The 20,921-nt window shown below is 43.6% G+C and overlaps 1 protein-coding gene across 1 annotated transcript; it reads right to left on the reverse strand.

Annotated features, from left to right (window-relative positions):
• Positions 1 to 1,270: 1,270 nt before the first annotated feature.
• Positions 1,271 to 20,774, reverse strand: ATP6V1D (ATPase H+ transporting V1 subunit D). The gene is made up of 9 exons (XM_032774729.2): positions 20,384 to 20,774; positions 13,271 to 13,388; positions 12,010 to 12,089; positions 10,668 to 10,735; positions 8,291 to 8,335; positions 7,712 to 7,815; positions 6,994 to 7,060; positions 3,784 to 3,862; positions 1,271 to 1,949 (listed from the first exon to the last, which is right to left on the reverse strand). Exons 1-9 carry the CDS (start codon positions 20,422 to 20,424, stop codon positions 1,808 to 1,810), a joined length of 744 nt encoding a protein of 247 aa, XP_032630620.1. The 5' UTR covers positions 20,425 to 20,774; the 3' UTR covers positions 1,271 to 1,807.
• Positions 20,775 to 20,921: the final 147 nt, after the last annotated feature.

The following is a 20,921-nucleotide window of genomic DNA, read 5'->3' on the forward strand; positions in this document are numbered from 1 at the left end:
AAGACCATAGGAGTCATTGTTGGCTTTGTAACCAATTATGTGGGCATGCTGGAGCAGCACTGAGGAACAGACCTGGCTCACTGAACTGACGTATCTAGCACCAGTTTTAGAGTTTGACCCTGAATTGCCTGAACATGAAGTAAGCAGGAAAGCATTTTCTACCATTTTGTCATGAAGGAAGTGTCCTTTCAGTCCCCTCAGGGGGTAAAAGAATAAAACAGACTTGATTACTGGAAGAAAACACTGGGCATTGTCAGCTGTTTAATAGCCAGCTGAAAGGTATCTTTTTTACCAATCCAGATTTATTGAAAAAAATCATTTTATCTGAATTAAAGAACAAATACTGACAAAGATTATGAATAGGTGTATAATATAAGATGTGGACTTGACAAGAACTTTACTGTGACCTGTTAGCCCCAACTTGTTCTTCTGTATCATGTATCTGCACACTATGTAAAAAAAAAATGTAAAATATTTAGACAAAATAAATCACAATTTTTATCTGACAGCTACTCTTGAAGTCTCTTCTGCCATTGCTCAGCAGGCAAATAAGCAAAGGCTGCTTTGGACTTGGTGAATGTAAATGCTTAAGTATTTCAGTTGAAGAGTTCCATTCTTCTGTAATGTTTTTAAAAGCACTAAGTGCCCCTTAAGCTCAAACTAAGTAACACAAGTGTCTTAACTGTGTGGGCACAGCTCAGGGGCATGCATGTAGCTGATAGGGAAGATTGCAAATTAGGGCTGTGCTCATAGTCAAGTGGGAATTGAAGCCCAGCAGCAGCCTCACACACACCCCGGGCTTGAGGTTCCAACTCCCCAGAGCTCTAGCTATAATCCTGTACAATACCACACAGAGTACAGTCCTGCTCCCACCTACATTCAGGTTGCAAACTCATGCAGTCCAAACGTAAGAAATACCATAAATAATGTTGCTCTTGTACTGCTGTGTTTGACCCCTCAACAACAGAAGAATAGGAATGACTTATTTTTGCCTTGTCTACCTATACTTAGCAGCTTTATATAGGATTCTAAAGTCCCTGTTGTGCTCAGTAGCCTATAGAAAATGGCTTTGTCAAGGTTACACTAGAATGTGATCCACAGCACTTATCCCCCTTCATCACTTCATGACAGAAGTGATCCCCTCTGGTTCAGGATTAAGGTACATTTGCTAGAAAGCAAAGCTTGTCCTGTTACGGAACCTGCTATGCCACTGTTTCCAGGGTCATGAAAGTAGCAACACTGTCTCCTACTTAGAGTGGACACTAGACAGTAACATTTAATTATTTTACTATCATACAGCACAGACATTAATTTTCTCACAGTTACACAACATGGAAGGTGTCTTCCAGGCAAGTGGTTACAAGTGTGTGGATTTTTGCAACAAGGTTAACCTGAACAATCCAGCTTTTCTATCATTAGTTTGCAAGTTAATTGTAGCAACACCTGTTAACATGCACATAGGTTGTTTTCCACTGTATTAAAGGTAGGAAGGGGAGAAAAGGGGGTATGATTGCTATAAATACATCCTTAATCAACAGCAGTACAGATTCAGTAGCCATTAAAAAGCGTACAGCTGGTGGTAGATTCGCAGTAGGAAGAACCTCTCCCTTATACCAAAGAGACCAGACTCCTGTTAGTCTCCTTTTTCTGCTTCCACACCCCACCAAAAAACGCTCCCAGAGTTCTCATCTTGGGAAAAACCACAACCAATGGAGCGCACAGGCTAATACACCAAATGAAGAGCCACTCAGTATCCAGAATTACATCAGTTAACACACTGCCATCTGGGTCTCCCCCTCCAACGGAGCTACTCAAAGAGGAGGTCTTCATCCTTTTCTTCTGCTAAGAGATTGGCAGGTTCATGTTCCACCCCAGCAGCTTTCCGTAAGGCCCGCTCTGTCTCACTCTTCTCTTTCAATATTTTTTTCTTCTCCTGGATCTTCTTTAACCTGCAGTAAGAGAATTGGGGTGATATTTAATGTCTGCATTGATGGTGCCTCTTCCTAAGAAGTTAAGATGTGCTCCAACAGTTTGGCTTTTCCATCAGTCCTCTGGGGAGCTTCTGGGAAAGACAGACGATGCAATACATTTGTTTGTTAGGTTATGTAGGTACAGCAAAGTGCTCTCTGGGCCCCAATATGCTGACCTGTAAAAATCATTCTTGGCTGAAGATACCTCAGTTCCTACTCCAGCAAAAGAGACATCTGACCTGTATACACTTGGCATTCTATAGGCATGTTACTCTGGAGTGAACTAGTTCAACCTGCTTGCACTTTACTCCTTACTTTCCTATTCTTAGCTTGAACCTTAGATCTGAACTGAGCAACTGGCTTCAGCTACCCTCCAATTTAAGCTACAGTAACAACCTTAAAACCTCTTACCCAAAAGAAACCCAACAACCCACATTTTCCCCCAGCAAGAAAGAGACCAGGTTCTTTTAACCTTTCCTCAAACTTCAGCTTCTTGGCACCAGATCACCTGCCTCGAACAGGCAACAATTTCCTTCCCATGGCACAAAGCCTAGGACTACACCCACAATTATAGATTCAGCTAAACAAGAGTCTTATTACCCCACAAAGAGTGCCATCCCTGTGCCACCAAAAGAGTGGACTGATTGGGATGTGGCTTGGAGAACCTCTGAACCCTCCCACAGTGACTGGAGAAGTTCTATCCAGGACACCTGTTGGGATTCATGGGAGAACAGGCAGGATCTGGGGGAAGGAGTCAGCACAAGGAAAGAATAAAGGTGCAAAGGAACAGAAAATCAGGAAAGAGCAAGTATGAGACAGAGAGCCTTTTTAGAAGTTGATTTGAGAAAGCTTAATGCTAAAATAAGAGTAAACAGAAATGAGTACAACAGATGAATGAGCCAGCTTCCTTCAAGCTGAATTTCACATAGGACAGAAAGATGTTCGTGTTTAACTGTGCCCCCTTTAACCTGGTACTAATGTCCTAGTCCTTCCACATTAAGCTTGACTTTTCCAAGATTCTCTCACCACAGCCCTTGAAACTTTGCAGAATCATACATCAAACTCAGCTAGTATTTTTCTTGGTTCCCTAAACAAGAGGGTTTTCACACTTGTGTGGTGAACACATCATAATAGCACAAGAGTAGAGTAGGGCTCAACCTCCACTCCCCCATTCACAATTGCACAGGCCACTTCTCCCACCTGCCACTGTGATTGCATCACATCCTTGTGGCACCTACAGCAATTACTCTCAAGGGAAAATGTTAGGAAGTGTTTTTTTTAAAGTTTTCACTAGACTCTCTTTTTGAAAGAATCGCACCTGCTCTGTTTGTCAGCTGGAAACAAGGAAAGCACCATTTTGTTTAAGGTTTGATTTTTAGTGGCTCCATCAGTTCTCTTGTCAAGGCTCTGCAAGCAGCACACACAGGAGCAGCCACAGCAGCTAGGGAAGGTGGCAGAGAGCAACAAACTCCCATGGCATCCGAGATGAGAGGGGAACTAGATCTACAGAACAGGTCTTTAAAAGCAGGACATTCAACATGCACTGCAGTGCTCCACCATTCCCACCCAAGGCCTCTGCACAAGGTGTCAAGGACCACACAGCATAGTGGCTGAGGTATTCCCATCTAGGAGAGAAGTGGCTGTGAACCTGTGCTTGGACAGCACTGGATAGTTTCTAAAAGCAGAACATCAATAGTTTAGCCTACTGCACAGTTATCCTTCTCTACCTCATCACTATTTCTGTGTCTCAAAAGTCAATTTGTGAGAAGAAAGGGAGGGGGCCAGCACAACCTCCTCCATTCACATCACTTACCTGTAAAACTCCTCTCGCTCTCTCTCATCCAGCTCCGTGATGATGTAGGACAGTGTGCGCTCAATCCTGGGAATAATCACTAAGACATACGAATAATTACCATATTAATCATGCAAACACAACCTGTACAGTGAGGAGAGATCACATACATTCAAAGTCAGCCCAGTGATCTGTTTGTCACAGTTTAAATGCTACCCTTATTTTGACAGAAAGAACTGCAGTGTTTCATTAAGAGGGAGAAACCAAACACTTTTCTTTAACAGGGCTTAGCATTTCATAACCTCCACCAATAATTCATTGGAGCCAGCTTGCACTGGCTTCCAATGGAGGTTGAATGAGGAGAACTAAGTAGTGAAATCAGTAACTATTTTTTGTTGACAACTTCCCCCTCCCGCCCTGTCCAACTTAAACTTTTCATTTCACAGTTTCACATCCTTGTCCTACAATAATAAGACTGATTTGCTTTCTTTCTACATCCATACGATTTTATACTGTGAGCTCCTCAGATAAGGCTAAAAGGCCAGGCCTGCAAGTCCATCTCAGTTCTGTAGGTATGGAACCAATATCCCTGAGAGTGGAGTACTGTGCTGCCATAGGTGATCTCTCTCGGATAAGATGTAACAAGATCTTTGACTACTAACGTCCTGAACTCTTGGAGATCAAGATCTCAGGCCATTTCCATAACAATGAAGGTCTTAACACCAGCGTATTGGCCAAATTTCAATTTTAGAAACTGCATTCTGCTGCCATATGTTCTACCACAGGTTCTTTCAGCAGTTTGTTGGATGTGACTTTTACCCACTACTTCTTATCCTGAATGGTTGCAATAGCATCATTGCGCAAAGTTAAACTTTACAGTGCCATGTTTTAAGTTGTGCATGATAAGATCCCTGAATGAAGGGTGCTATAAATTTAAGTGTTGTGCAATCTTTCATACAAATTGTATGCCAACAGATACAAGGATGTCAGACAGTATGTGGTGCAGCAGCATGGTATGGCACATTAAATTCAGTCATAAGGACAAGAGCAAGAGATGACATTTTCAGCACAGCTTTGACATGAGTGCTAGTCAATTCTGAAAGACTACTGCCAACAGTAGGATCTGCAAAGGAGAAGGGTCTCTCACAGTGTCAAGCTTGTTTGGAAGACCAGGGAGGAGGCCACTGCTAAATGAGTGAAGTGAGTGAGCAGTGAGGGGAAGAAAAGACATGATGTCTAAGTTTGACTGAGCAAGTCCATGGAAAGCTGCATTGCTTAACAAAGGGAACAATTTAGAACTGACTCCTGAAGTAAGCAGTGCAGCAAAGGAGTTGAGGGTGGAGTTCAATGTCATGCTTCTTTATGAATCTGAAAAGGCAAAAAGTCTGAAGAGCTGGGTCTTGAGGAGGCCCTTGAAATAATCTAAGTGGCAGGAGGTTAGAACTGGATGGCTTAGTAGAGGGACCTGCAGCAGGGTTGTATACAGGCAACACAGCAGAATGGCAAAAGACAGATCTGCCAACATCAGGAACAGGAAGGACAAGGAGTTCAGAGCCAGGGATGACACCAAAGGCAAAATGAGAGACAGGAGTAATGCACTTGCACAGAGGATATGAAATTGTGTTTAAAGACATGTCTTTCCTAGCAGAAACACAATCTGCCTTAAGCTTTTCTATAGCACCTATTACCCTGTACATCTGAGATGTTTACCAGAAGGAAGCTGAGACAAAGCATGTCATTAAAGTTACTTTAATGATAGTTGTAACCCAGTCGTAACTCCAGAGTCTTCTCTTTCCTGCATAAGGAATTCTCAAAATTCCTCAGAACATAGTAACAAAGTAATTGGTAATAGGAGGAAAAAAGAGTCCATGAGAATTGTGCTGACTGACATATCTGGTGACAATGTGACAGTGTGAATGGCTGCAAGTGCCACAACAGTAAAGGCAAGTACTGCAGAAAGGAAAAGCAGGGAGAAAAGTCTCAAGTTTTTCAGGAAAGGAATAGTGGAGAGATGGGGGAAAATGAATTTTGAACAGCTGATAAAAACAACTACTTGAGCTATGCAGAGCCTGGCACCTCAATGCTGAGGACCAGGCAAGGACCCTTCTTGTTTGAAAAGCAGTTGACAGTAATAGAATAATCAAGAGGCAGAACAAAGGAAACAAGTGATCCCAACAGGATTCTGTGAAGGGTATCACAGAGGAGATTGAGTGTATGGGGGGGTGGGAAGGGGGCTGCTGTAAGAGCCATTTTGCACCAGAGTACTATGAGGGGCAGGGTAGGCAAGGGGGTGAAAGATTCTGCCTGCTGACAGATACAACACAGATCTCCCAAGGAAGGGTGAGCTAGTGAGAACATTATGTTTAAGGTTTTATTGTTTTGTGTGATCTGTACTGTCCTGTGCTCTACATGCTTAAATATAAAGAGCATGAAGTTGACAGACTGAACAAAGAGTGAGATGGTAGTTGTGAAGCAGTCAACACTGTGTACCCTGGAGAGAGTTAAACTGTAAACCAGAAGCTTCGCACCTGTTGGGTGGAGTTCTGGGAGACGAGGCTGTTTGAGTACTGGGCAGTCTGAAGGGTCAGCGCTGTGCCCAGCAGGGCGAGACAGTTGGACAGCGGGTTCCAACACTCAGAAGGGGGATGCTAAACAGAAGATGTGCCCAAGGACCCCAGCATCCATTCAGGGTCCAGAAGCTTAACACACCCCAGGAGATCTTAACACACACGCTTTAGATCTCAGTGGGGGGCCACGAAAGGGATCTCACTAGGATCTATGACTGACCACCTCCTATTCCCACCCCATTCAAAGTCTCTTAACATCCCTATGACAATAAAAGCAATTGCTTATATGGAAAAATGACAACGGTAATATCTGTACATCTCAATGCAATGTAATGTCTGAAAACGAGGAGAATCAGCATTGCAGGGTTAGACAGGTATCCATGCAGCACCAGCAAATGGTCTATGGACTGCAGGACAGCTCCCTCACCTAGTCCTTGCAAGACTTGCAACCTGCGTAATCCACACTGGGATTTTTATTTACAGTATAGTTCCTGGTTTATTCTCTGCCTACGTAATATTGTTATAGCAACTCTCGATCATGGCAGAAATCCCCATAACAGCAAAGCAGACCAACAAAGAGCAACAGTTGCCAGGACTCTACACTGCTCTTCATCTCCTAAGGAGGCTCAAAATCAGTTAAGAAGAAAGGCTTCAACTCACTCACCATGTTCAATAGCATTCACACGCCGGTTTGTTATCTTAATAGCTTCATCCAGCGTAACAAATGAAGTCTGATAAAGTGAGATTAAATAATACAAAAACAAATGAGTCAGTATTTTTACCACCCAACAAGCATGGATGGCTTCAGGGAGCCAAGCATGCTTGCTTTAAAGGCTAAATTCTGCTCTGCCTTTGTGCAAACAGGTACATTCTCATGGACATCAGGTTTGTACGCTGTGCCTAAATATTTGCTGTAACTAACTTAGTGTTACACATCTCAGTAGCCCGAAGGGGGGCATTTACTAGCCAGGCATCTTAAGAGTTCAAAATAACAGCAAGAAAACTGGCCACAAAAAGGCCCCTGCAGAGCTATACTTGTGAGTAGCTAAAGCAGCCATTCAGTCTCTCACATATTTCAGGAGGAGAGGCTGTAGAAGACCAAGCAGATCCACAGGAGAGATTAACATGCAATCAGTGTCTGTATCTGCCAGCAACAGCTGCAGGTGTGGGAGAGGTAGGGTAGAAAAAGGAAAGATGCTCAAGACCCCAATGAGAGAAGACAGACTGAAAAAGTGCAGTATAGTGGGAAAACTGCAGCCCTTTGGTCTCCACGCACACAGCTCAGAGGCCAAGGGGTTACATCATCCTTAGCCCCCAAGACTGTCCATCGAACAATTGAGAGAAACCAGACCCCCTTTAGCTCATCTTCTGCTCCCACCTACCTGGAGCGAGGCCAGTTCTACAAGCAGCTCCACTGCTTTGGCATAGTTCCTCTTCAGTTTTGCCAGCTGCTCCCCACCTCTAGCTAATCCAGTCAACTCATAACCTGAAATAACCCATCAAACAATAGTGGCATTAGCAAGAATGAAGCCTCTCAACAAAATAGAGAGCACAAGTACAGGGATGCTTATGGGACTGCTAATGGAATGCTGAATTCTTCACACCTCAGTCAGCAGTTCTAATCTAGAAAACAGTAGTAGTTACTGACCACCATTACTGTGGGATGGCTGTTCAGTGGTCTATAGGGTCTGCTAATCCCACCTAGTCACGCACAGACAGGGGTCTGTGCATCAGGAGCAACCTCCTATTAGCGATTTCAGCATACAGACCAAAGATTTAGTGACGACCAAAGCTACACTCCCCAAAGGCAACCCCTACAGGTCAGCGTTAGCAAAGCAACATGGAGAAAGCTTGAATTATCAGTTCCTGTGCTGTCAGGGTTTCACTGATAAAGGGTTTTCAGGACACCCAGGTATTTTTCACAAGCACCTGAAGACATAAAACATTAATTTTGTACTTACTGTCCCCTCCTTCTTGGTAATGCTCAAACACTGGTAAAGTTACACCTGTAAAAGACACACAAGAGTTTGTGTAAAAATCACTGAATGTTTTATTTGGTTCTCAGACTACAGGTTTTTGTTTTGTGTGTGTTTTACACACACACATACACACACACACACACAGAGGCAGGACATGCTATAGCTTATGTTATTTCAACTTCAATTCTAGCCTCTTCCTTCTCCCATTGCTAACATTAAATTCTTTGGGAGCTTGAGCTCTCCCTGCTAGAAGTCAATTTAAAAAAAAGTTTGAACCAACTTGGCTTAGACACTTGCATATGAAAAGCCATGATTTTCTTATCTTCCAGTCAGAAATTGCGAGGAAAGGTAACTCAAATGACTGAAAATAGAAATTCCAAATTTATATTATTTTTAGATCTCACTGAGACCCAGCATATCGCTGTTTGAAGAAAATCAGTCTAGTAGTTCTAAAGACAAGCATTTAAATTTAAGAATTTGGACTTGTAGTAGAATTTATTATTTGTCCTACAGTAGCCTTCTGAGGCCCCAGACACCACATTGTGCTAGGCATCAGACAAACATAAAATGATTTCTGTCCCAAAGAGCTGATACTAAGTACAAATGAAACAACGGGGGAACACAAACGGTGAGATTATGATAAGCAGGGACCATAGCACACCACTGTGGAATGCGTTTTAAAAAGAAGTCCCAGAAGTTGCATTAGAAATTCAGATATGTAGATTCAGTTTGATATTATTTGGTTATTAGGTTGATAAAAAGTGACCCATGTTTTACGGTAAGCACTGAGCATTCAATTTTTTAATGTTTCCTGACTCTGATGGCAATTTTTCAGTGTAAATATATTGTGTTGGCACTTTGCATGGAATTTTCTGGCATAACGATGTATCTTTAGAGTCCAGGACACACACACACACACGCCCAATAGTTATGCACTGTCTGATCATCAAAAGTTGACCAGACAGCAGTTTATGTACTCTCACTTCATTTAGGCAAGGTAAGGGACTGAATTTATAGATCCTTCTTCCCTTTCTAAAGGCAGAATCCTGCATTTGGGGTGCAGCTGGTTATTGTGAAGTGGTGAACATGCACACACAGTATAACTGAGCATATTCTGAGACATCTGGAAGCAGTGATGCTTAAAGAGATTTAAGAGGGATAAAATACAAGTTCCTGAAGAGGAAAAAGTGTTATTTACTCCTTCAAAACAACAAGAACTAGGGGTCCCCCAACGAAATTAATAGGCAGCAGGTTTATTTCCTCACACAGTGCTCAGTTAACCCATGGAACTCATTGCCATGAGATGTTGTGAAGGCCAAAAGTAATAAGCTGGTTCAAAAAAGAATTAGAGAAGTTCATGGAAGATGGCTAATAGGTCCACCAATGGCTAAAATAGGTGGGAACACAATCCCATCTTCTGGTGTCCCTCAATCTCCAAATGCCAGAAGTTGGGATTGGATGACAGGGACCAGATCACTCAAAATTGCCTTGTTTTGTTCATTCCCTCCAAAGCATCTGGCACTGGCCTCCATCAGAAAACAGGATATTGGGCTACATGGACCATAGGTCTGACCCAGCATGGCCATTCTTCTGTCCATAATGGAATACAGCAGCAAAAACAGCCAATGAGATTTTAAGGGTTGTATACAGAAGCATGTTACAAATCAAACTGGTGATAAGTCCTTCATACAGCTGATGAGACTAAAAATATGTTCATAAGTTAGAGGAAGCATAGAGAAGAGGAGCAAAAATTAAGTGGATTGAGAAAATGATCTGAGGAAACATCAGAAAATGCTACATAATGTGTGTAGCTGGGTTAAGTGATGTCTATGGGGAATATACTTGCACAAGTATTTGAAAGGAACTGTTCAATGTGGTCTAGGCTATATAAGTAGGAATAATGGGATGAAATCAAACAAGAGTTAGAGCCGCAGATACTAAAAAGCTTCCACACAGGAAATATCTACTAGAACACGGTGCAGCTGGCCTGAGGAAAGCAGTGGAAGCCCCGCTGCTTGAGACATTAAAACTGTATTTGACAAAGTTCTGAAGAATAGGCTACAGTGGAAAACTATACCTGGCACCTGCAAAAGTGGACTAAATGACTTAGGGAGGGTGGCCTTGGATTATTTCCCTGACTGCAAAGTCTCTTATTGTAACAATTATGGAGACCAAATGAATTCGTAGTTCACCAAGTTCTTATTTTCACATGCAAATATCCCTAGTAATAAAAAGGAGGGGAGAAGAGAAATGCAGAAGAGGAGACATACATTCTGTTTACAAACCATCAGTGTATTTTTCAGGAAACATAAATGGGCCTGTGACATACTTGTACTTTGCTAAAGGGGGAGATAGTCACCTGCTACGTTGTCTTTCTTAGCTCTGATCTTGACTTGAGCTTTGTTCACGTTCTGGATCACAGTGGTACTGAAGAGAAGAAAATGCACCTTAATTAGGTAAAATCAAATCATGAATTCATCATTGTGTGCAAGGGTTAAGCAGCAATCAAACTGCTTCGAGGATTCCTGGAAGCAATCTCCAGTTCTGGAAATGAGTTTTCTGAAGATTAGCTCACCCACACTAGCAGTTCAATGAAGCAAGCTTTTACACAGAAATCTAAAAGTAACAGAGAAGAGCTATGAAACTAAGTGCGGAGACTGCATCTGTTCGTAAATGTAAAGAGGCCGAGTACCTAGAATGCATATTGCACACCTGGCCCATCAAGACTCTTTCCAACCTCAAATCAAGTCCTGAAAACAGTTATTTATCTGGCAGAAAACCACACAAAAATATTTAGTAATATTATGGCTCTAATTTACATGAGAACCCAAAAAATGTGAAATCTGGACCAAGGTTCCAGCATTAAGTTGGATTTTGTGTGACTGTGCATAGAATCATAGGACTGGACAGGACTTCAAGGTCATCTAGTCCAGTCCCCTGCACTCATGGCAGGACAAGTATTATCTAGACCATTTCTGACAGGTGTTTATCTAACCTGCTCTTAAAAATCTCCAATGATGGAGATTCCACAACCTCCCTAGGCAATTTATTCCAGTGCTTACTCCCCTCCCCCCCACCAACTGTCAGGGTGGTTGAGTGGGGCAGGGTAGGTTCTGAATTTAAGGGAAACCCAGGAAGTGATTTTGGGTGTAAAAAGGTTGGAGACCACTGCCCTAGAGACAGTCATCAACATATAACCTCATGACATCAGCATGGTAGATCTCCCTGGGAGTTACCGAGAGGTGATAAAACCATGTAAAAGGAGAATCTGCCTCTACACTCAGCAATACAGAGCAAGAGAGAGAAAACTAGACCTGCCTTCTGTTCTAGTTTCCCTGCACTTTAAATTCCAAGCTGCAGAAGCAACCACTGGCTCACTTGAGGATTTACATGTACACTTACACTTAGCTGAAAGCTGCTTCTACCAGCTGATGTGCTTGTTTGTGCTGAGGAAATATTCATCACTTTGGAAGTCAAACTGTTTCTCTCCTTTACTCACCTTATGCTCCCACCCTTGATTGATGGTACCCAATTTATCATTAGGCTGCCTTTCCCTTTCCCAGCATCTACTACAGAACTTTCCCTTCTTCCACTCTTCTCCTAAAAGTGGAACCTACAGCCTGCTGGTTGTCCTCTCTTCCTGGGAAAGGAATGCTGGGGATTCTCCATGTAGCAGAACAGTACAAATCAGTGGTCCTCACCTGAAGTCTCCAGCCGTAAATTTTGCCTCAGCAAGTGAGAATGCAGCTTCTCTCATCACCTCACCCATTAACATCTTAGTCTATAAAGAGAACGGAGATGCAATTTTAAAAAACTTAACAAAAATCAGTCAACCTACAGGTGAAATCCAGTCACCTCAGAGGGGGACATTACTCGTCAGCAGCTGTTTGCTGTTCCTAGTTAAAGACAAATGAAGAAGAATCCTGTGTCCCGGAGTTCCCAACTGTGGGTCATACCCACCAAGGAGGCAGCAAAAAACTAAAATGTAAAGGTGACTTTTTTTATCTTTAAGATGGATACATGCCTCTGTAAGACCACCATATTACTGTAAACTGAGAATCCCAGGATTTAACATGGTAGTAAAAATGGGCACAGCACAAGAGGGCTTCAAACAACTTCTTACAGTGATTCAGCTGAACTACCAGGAAATCTGTTTTTTCCAAGTCTTTTCAGCACAGATAAGACGTAAGCATTTCTACCACAGACACTTACAAAGACTAGTGAAGCCAAAAAACTGAGTATAAGCCAGCGCACTCCTGCCTTACTGAGTCTGCAGGAAGCCTGATACAACACTTCTGAGGCCTTATCTACACCATGAAATGGAAACATTGCTAATCCTGGATGTCAGCAGCAATTGTAGCTAACGCAATGCTGAACACAGTTCAGTTATAAAAGTAGATGCTGAACATGGATTATGTTTGTCATTTCACCTGACCATGGTTAAATTTTGGGTTTGCTCCTACTGCTGCAGATTGCACATAAACCCATATTAACACTGTGCCTTTACAGAAAAAAAGGATAAGATCCAGCTGGATAGAGCTTGCTGTCCCTACTTAGCAGTTTGTTCAACCATGCAGCTGATACTGATGGTCCACAGCATCCTCCCCAAGCCAGATGGAGTGAAGGAAGCAGGTTAAAGTCAGTCTCATAATGCTTAACACCATTAGGACTGGCCAGTTTTCTAAAATTCAGGAGAGTCTGTAGGGAGCTCTGGGTACAGAAGGAAGCAGGGTTTATGGCTGATTAGGAGTTTAAACCCCTCTTTCCAAACAGAGTCTTAGGCCCCTTGCGCAGCTTCTTCAGTGTTGTTTACCAGACTGCAGACTACCTGCAAAATTGCACCAAATTCTAACCGATGTGAAAGTGATCTCAATGGAAGCATTATGGAAATGCATGGTTTACACAACATAGATAGTTTCCTAACAGAGCAAGGCAGACATGGTAGAAACTGAATTCACCTACCTCAATGATTTTCTTTAGTATCTGTCGGAATCGAAGAGTCAGAGCATCAGATTTTTTCTTTAAGAGGTTGCGACCTGTCTGGGCCCCTTTCAAACGAGCCTTCATGATGGTCTGAGCCCTATTAAGCAGGGGAAAAGATTTTTTTTCTGTCACTCAGAAGGATCAGGAGAAAGTAAAATCATTTCGGACATGGAAAATGGAGACATTAGGAAGTATCTGAAGACATGTTAGTCATCTTGGTCTCCTTGACCACAAGCAGCCACTTGATGTGGTTCATTTTCCCATTTGTAAATAATGGGAATTATACTTGCCTGTCTCACAGATGGGGGGGGGGGGGTCACAGAATTAGTGTTTGTAAAGCTGAAGATCTCAATAGGCTGACAAGTGCTGCATACGTGCCCTGTTATTCAGATCCTTGCTCAGCCATTCCATTATAGAAAGCCACACAATAAGCAAGCAAAATTCTTTGGAATGCAACTTCTCTAGAGCCATTCAATAGGAACCAATACTAGCCCATTGTCATCCTGAGGACATATGTTCTACTTTCTAATATTCTGGTTTCTCACACTTCTCAAATGCCAAACACCATTAAAAAAAAAACAAAAAAAAAAACAATTCTTCATGAGACTTTGGTTTCAATAGACAGACTAATGAGAATTGGCTTTTCTAAAGTGTCTCAAGTACATTTTTATAAAACACACACACACACACACACACACACACAGCAACAGGTAAGATGAAACAGCAGCCAGACTTTCAGCAGCAGCTCACACTCTCCTTTGGAAAAGAACAAACACAGTCCAGAAAGTAGGGTTATTCCCTACCCTCAGAAATCCCGTGGGAGATTTCCAAGTCAGTGGAGACAGGTGAAAGTGATCCTAATTTGCAAGTACTAACCTCTGAAAGGTCCAGATTGAGAATAAACTCAGTCTCCTGGAAGACTTGAGAACCGAAACCAAGGTCACAGGTTCCATTTCCATCACTGCTATAAGCTGTGTCTTCACTGCAGAGTTAGCACCTCTTAAGTTAACCTTACTGAAGCAAGAGGGGCCACACCGTGGAACACTTGAGCTACTCAGAATAGTTGCGTTAGCCGCTGACAAGCTGTACTAACTTGGCTATAGCGTAGCCCAGCGTTTCTTAAATGCAGCCACCAGGGACTTTTCTTGCGGCCATAGCCTCTTGGGCAGTGATTGGGGAGGGGGAAAGATGAGTTGCAGCCCCTCCCCTTCCCTGTTGTTCCTGGATGCACCGCCTTGATGTTGGCTACTGGGGCTGCAAGCAGGGGTTGGGCCCTGCCCCGCCCCTCTGTAGACCAGGGGTAGGCAACCTATGGCACGCATGCCGAAGCCAGCACGTGAGCTGATTTTTTGTGGCACTCACGCTGCCTGGGTCCTGGCCACTGGTCTGGGGGGCTCTGCATTTTAATTTAATTTTAAATGAAGCATCTTAAACATTTGAAAAACCTTATTTACTTTACATACAATAGTTTGTTTATATATTATAGACTCATAGAAGGAGACCTTATAAAAATGTTAAAATGTATTACTGACACACGAAACCTGAAATCAGAGTGAATAAATGAAGACTGGGCACACCACTTGTGAAAGGTTGCCGACCCCTGCTGTAGACAGTTGGGCACAACGCTGGAGGAGAAGGCAGATGGCGAGTTCCCCACCTTCCCAGGGGCAGGAGGGCTCAGGCTTTGGTCTTCAGCCCTGGGGTGGCAGGGCGGCAGGCTCCAGCTGCATGGCAGCAGGCCCCAGGCCATGCAGCTTTGGGCTCTGCCCCCAGCCACAGGGTTTCGGTCTCTGACACCCCACTGTCTCCCTCTGCCCCCCATTTCCATCACCCCGGCCCCTGCTACCTACCCCAACCTCCAATCCAGAGCTTAATTTGTCCCCAGGCTTGCTGGGGCTGAGTAAGTCTACTGTGAACAGTGATACTTGTATGTTCATAACTTATTTATCACTAACTAGTGTGAACAGTGATATTAAACTTACAAGTATCACTGTTCACAGCAGACTTACTTGCTAGTGATAAATAAATTATGATTTGGACCTGTATATGTGCATATTTATTTGTTTTTCCTAAAACTAATTAAGTATTTGGGGGGGGGGGGGGAGGGAAGTGTGAGCAGCCACCAGCAAGAGTTGGTGGCCGCACTCTGAGGCCACCAAAAAGATTGTGAGAACCTCTGGCCTAGCCTATAGACAGAGAAAGCGGGCATAACACGCATGCTAGAGTTAACACTTGAGTTATAACTCGAGTTAGCTTTGCAGTGAAGGCAAGCCCACAGACTTCCTGTGTGACCTTGGAAAAACACTTAGGCCATGTCTACACTAGTAGCAGCACTGCTGTAAGATCCCTTGTGTAGCTGCTCTATGCTAACGGGAAAGAGCTCACTCATCAACAAAATTAAACCACCCACAACAAGCAGCAGTAGCTACGTTGGTGGGAGAAGTTCTCCCGCCAACATAGCGTTGTGCACACTACCCCTTACGCCAGCTAAAGGGGGGTGTTGCTCAGGGGGGTGTTTTTTTCATAACCCTGAGCGACCTAAGTTTTGCTGACAACAGTGGCAGTGTAGACATGGCCTTATTAATCTCCATTTACATCAGTTCCACATCTCTAAAGAAAGAAATAACATTTCTCTACCTCACAGGCACGTTGAGGGCAATAAATTCATTCATGTCTGTGAGACACTGAGATACCACAACAACATGGGCCATATAAATTCCTAAACAGATAAGAACCCAACTTGCACTGAAACTTCTTAATGTTCATAGTAGAATGTAATTCTGGAAATAAAAATGAAGCCTGCTTTTTAGAAGAACTGAATATCTGGAATTTCACACAGATTCAGAGATTTAACAGTCGTGCACCAACTGGCTTTTTCCAAGGTCTAACTATCAAAGGCTGGCTCGTTTTCTAGTCCAAGCAAGATTTAACAGACTCCATGTGTGCATTAAACACAGTCCTGTTTACCATCAAGAAAAAGCCAGAACTGCTAGAACAAAAGACTTCACCAAGCATCTTTGATGTAGAAAAGATTTAAGCCAATAAGAAACTTTACTAACAATAAGATGGAGTAAAAAATTCTGTTCAACTCAGGAAAAGACAGATTAGAGGCAGAGTTTCTCTCTTTATTAACAGAAGTTGCTTTGAGTTTACTTCTCTGCTGAGACCCCAGTCAAGTCACTGCTCGTCATTTTTAGAGAAAGAGCGTGAGCGCACGCGTGCTCTCAAACTAAGGATGAAATATTATTCTAGATAACTATAAAGACTGCAAAAATGCTCACAACAGTGAAAAAAAATTCACCTACCTAACAGGCTCCCTACAAAAAAGGTCATGGAAGATCCATCACTTGGGACATTTAAAATTTAACTGAACAAGAGCACTAGTGAACAAAGTGAAGAGAACAATGCAGTAGCAGCAACCAGACAAGGCAGATAACCTAATAGATTATCTTCGTGTCCAGCATCTATGATTCTGCATTTCTACAAATGAAGCTATGAATTCAAGTCCTCCTATGTTTAAGTATAATAATCTTGCTATATAGGATGCATTTTTGATCTTAAGCAGAGATGTCGCCTTTAAAAAGATCTGGAATACAACAGTTATTATTCAAAATTTTTAAAAAAAAGTCAGTTATGCCTCAGTTGTTGTACATTAATATTGCACACTAATTTGATCAAGGATCTCAGAAGTGCTTTTTGAAAAACAATTCTACTGTGAGGAAGATGAATGTTGTTATCCCGGTTTCACATAAGGGTAAACTGAATCAGAGGAGTTAAGTTCACGCAAGTCAGCCGCAGAGTCAAGAACGGAATACAGAACTCCAGACTCTCAAATGCCTTCCCATAGCATTAACCCTGCTTTCCCTGAGCTATTTGTACTCGGAATACTATATGGAAAGACCCTGTGTTCTGCTCTCTGGCCCCTAAGGATTAGTCATGTTTCACTTTGCATAAAGGAACTTCAAAAGAAAATTTTTTTTATCAAAATATCCCTAGTTCAGAATTGGTCATATTCTTCTGGAAGTATGCTGGAGATACACACCTATTCTAAACCTGGGGAGTCGCTGCATCCACATCTGCAGAACTTTTAGTGATCTGTGCTTCAGGCGTGACAAGCAATAGAAAAAGGAGATATCTAGACAAAAAAAACAAAAACAATGAACCTCCCGGGGCCACATATACCACACACAGCTACTCTCAACTTCAACAAGGAGATGTAGGGATAGACTGCAGACTGACCGCATAGATCAAGATGAAATATAATGTGCTGGGACCCACCTACGTATTAACACTGACAGAAGCTCGATCAGTACAATTTTATACAAGACTAAGAATGACCCTCTCCTGCTCATGGCCAAGTTTGGTTGCTCCTACCCTGGAAATCTGAACAGTTTTTGAGTAGAGACATTACAAGACAGCAGTTTCATAACTCAAACTTTCAATTGTCTTGCGTTCTGTTGTAATGATGGCCATACGCCATGCTTTGTCAAAGACATCTGACTACATGACAAATCATTTGCTGTCAGCACCTGGAAAATTACAGAGAATAGGGATTATTTAGCTGACTTCCTCTGTCAACACAATTAGCTGTGAACCTACATGTCCCACATTGTTAATTTCTATGTGAAATTAAAGGAAAAGCCCATTTCAGTGAATGTCCCCATTCTCAGCTATATATCAAAGACCATAAATGTCAAGTTCTGCCTTCATACATGGCTTTGCTTAACACCAAGCATGGAGTTTCCCCCCCAACACAGGCCTCATTTTCCAACTTACATAAAGCTATCCTCTTTCAAGTAAAAGCAAACCCAATACATTCTTCAACTGTCCTCCATCTGGTTCTTTAGCAGTTGTTTCTACAAAAGCTTAAGCCAGCTCTACACTACAGTCTCTGATAAGCTGTGATTTTTGACAGACATCGCTGTGCTGGCAAGAGTCCTTAGTGTAAATACAGTTATCCTGGAAAAATTACATTTTTGTCCAGAATAGCTTATTTTGCCTATGCCAGGCAAAGCATTCCTAGCAAAGACCTGGCCTCAATCTCCAGTTGTATGGCAACTGAATTTCTAAGGTGCCTTGACTGCCTCATTACTAGTCTCGATCCTGAGATGGTTTCTCCAGGAAGAATTGATCTAGTTTCCCAACTTCATGCTCAGTCCACAAATACAAATAGAGCATGGGCAAAATCAGGAAGCTTAAAATCTTACCTCTCTGTTTATGAGGTCTGTATTTCCTGTTGTGTGTTTAACAGAAAAATGTTTGCAGAGATCAGCTCTAGAGCAACCCAGTACATTATGTGATGGACGGTTTTTTCCTTTAATTTTAAACTTTATATTTTAAAGGGGAGTGCCATAAAAAAAGGGAATAAAATGGAAGATATCTTAATGTGACCCAAGCTTTTTTTACAGCCAGAAAACTGTTGGTTCTGAGAATTCTCTTTCTTATGTTTGTAGCATTCAGTGGAATTTGTACCACTCAATAAAAATGCTACAAAAAGTAAGCCACTTGGAGCTCTGGTTATAAGGAGACAAAGGGAAGTTGGTTTGCAATGTCATAATTCACTCATCTCTGTAAGAGACAGGGAACTACAGTCACATCTTCACTGGCCATATGCTCCTCTCCTGAAACAGTTTCCATAAAGAGAACATAAAAGATTCTCCATCACTGGCAATTTTTTAAATCATAAGAATGGACCAGGGGTCTGACCCAATATGCCATCCAGCTCAGTATCCTAACAGCAGCTAGTGCAAGATGCTTCAGAAAGAATGAACAGGACAATTATCAAGTGATCCATCCTGTCGTCCAGTCTCAGCTTCTGGCACCCAGAGGCTTAAGGACAACTAATGCATTTGGGTTGCACTCTTAACCATTTTTTGAACCCATTTACAATTTTGGCCTTGATGGAGTTTTTTGGAGACTAATGTAGCGGTACAAGATAGAATCCCATTTGCTTATAAGTTCCTCAGTGATACTCACTTGAATGGATTCATTAAAAAGATTGCAAATGCACTGAAGATACTTGGAGGGAATGCAACTGACAGAACTGACAAAAGATGGAGTAGCCGTAATGGAAACTTATGCTGATACAACTGCTGATGTTCAGACAGCAAGCTATTGTATGCTATAGGGTTCTCCATCTGATATGCTTAAGGTTTGAGTATTGGCCTGAGAACTACAAGAACATGTTAGATGCTTGGAGATTCTGGCACAAATTAGCAGAATTTGACATGAAAAACTAGCCAGGATCTCAGTTCAAAACCTTTAGCACAGGTATGGCGAGTTTCAGTTTCTGCAGGAAATCAATCCCTTACAGCTTTTCAGACATACCTCAACAAGGCTGAGGTTTTACTCAATATGGAGTAAGTGGCTCACCAACCAAGTCAAATGTTACAAGCTGTCATGGTTGTCACAAACCCCTTCCTTGCTGTGCACTTTTCTAATAAATGCAGGGATCCCAGCTGCCCTTTAGGAGCCAAGTCAGATGTAATCAAGACTAGATGTTTTTCTAAAAGACAAGCTCCAGTTCAAACAGGAATTGACACAGGGAAGTCCTAGGCCTGGGTTACACAGAAGGTCGGACCAGATGATCACAACGGTCCCTTCCGACCTTGGAACCTGGGAGTGACAAAGCTGAGGCGAGTCACCCACAGCGCCTCGCAGCCCCTGAACCCAGACAGCAAACCTAAAATTTGCAGAATCCCCAACCCTGGTGTCAGAGGCTGGGCCGTTCCCTGGGGCAGCGTGACGGGCGGGTGGGGCAGGGGGCCGGGAAAAGCGACACGCTCGGGCCGACATGGCTCCCACCCCCTGGAATCCCATCGGCAAAGCAGCGACGGGCAGGGCCGCTGGGCGAAGCAAGCGGGCGGGCTCCCCGGGGCTCCCCGGCGGCGCGGCTCCGAGCAGGGGCCCTGCTGCTTCCTGACTGGTCCGGAGCTACCACCGTGACGCCGCCCGCCCGCTCTCCAGTCACTGCGCCGGCCCCGGAGCCGCCTCTGCCCGGGACGCCGCGCCAGAGCCCCCGGGGCAGGAGCCCGGCTCCGGTAAGGGAGGGGCCCCGGCAGCTGCCGCCGGCCGGCCGGGCGGGTCACTCACATCCGCGAGGGGAAAATCTCGATCCGGTCCTTTCCCGACATCCTGACCGCGGCGAAGGGCGCTCGCGACCCGCTGCTGCCTGCGCTGCCACCCGGCTCGGTCACGTGTGACACCACGACCGGTAAGCGAGGGGGTGGGGGGATGGACTCCGCTTCCGCTTCTCGCAGTTGACTCCACCCCAGCGCAGCGAAGCCGGGCGCAGAGAACACGGCGCAACTAAGACCCGGATGTTGGACCCTTTCCTACTCTGTCGCCTCCATATGTCGCGGATTGACGCACAATGGGCAGGAGTAGTCACGTGCCCTTCACTCGCCGCAGCGCCACCGTGTGACAGAAAGGAAAATGCATGATTTGTTCCTAGGCCGGTTTGTACCGCCAGGAGGTCATCGACTCTATGGTTTGTGCGCGTTCTTGCGCGCGTGCGTCCCTTTCAGAACCCCTCCCCCCCATCCTCCATCGGGTTTAGAAGTTCCTAAGCCGGTCTGTGCGTCCTGAAGATTTCGCACTCTATGATGGGTCCTCCAGACTCCCTCTATTC

Source organism: Chelonoidis abingdonii, chromosome 4, assembly GCF_003597395.2.
Source record: "Chelonoidis abingdonii isolate Lonesome George chromosome 4, CheloAbing_2.0, whole genome shotgun sequence".
Lineage (NCBI taxonomy): Eukaryota > Metazoa > Chordata > Testudines > Testudinidae > Chelonoidis > Chelonoidis abingdonii.

Bases quoted from the DNA above. Each gene is read 5' to 3' on its own strand.
- ATP6V1D (XM_032774729.2), bottom strand. From the start codon at position 20,424: ATGTCGGGAAAGGACCGGATCGAGATTTTCCCCTCGCGGAT. The intron at 12,090-13,270 runs GTAGGTGAATTC...TTCTCTTTATAG, and splicing joins TACTAAAGAAAATCATTGAG to ACTAAGATGTTAATGGGTGA. The intron at 10,736-12,009 runs GTGAGGACCACT...TCTTCTCTTCAG, and splicing joins TTTACGGCTGGAGACTTCAG to TACCACTGTGATCCAGAACG.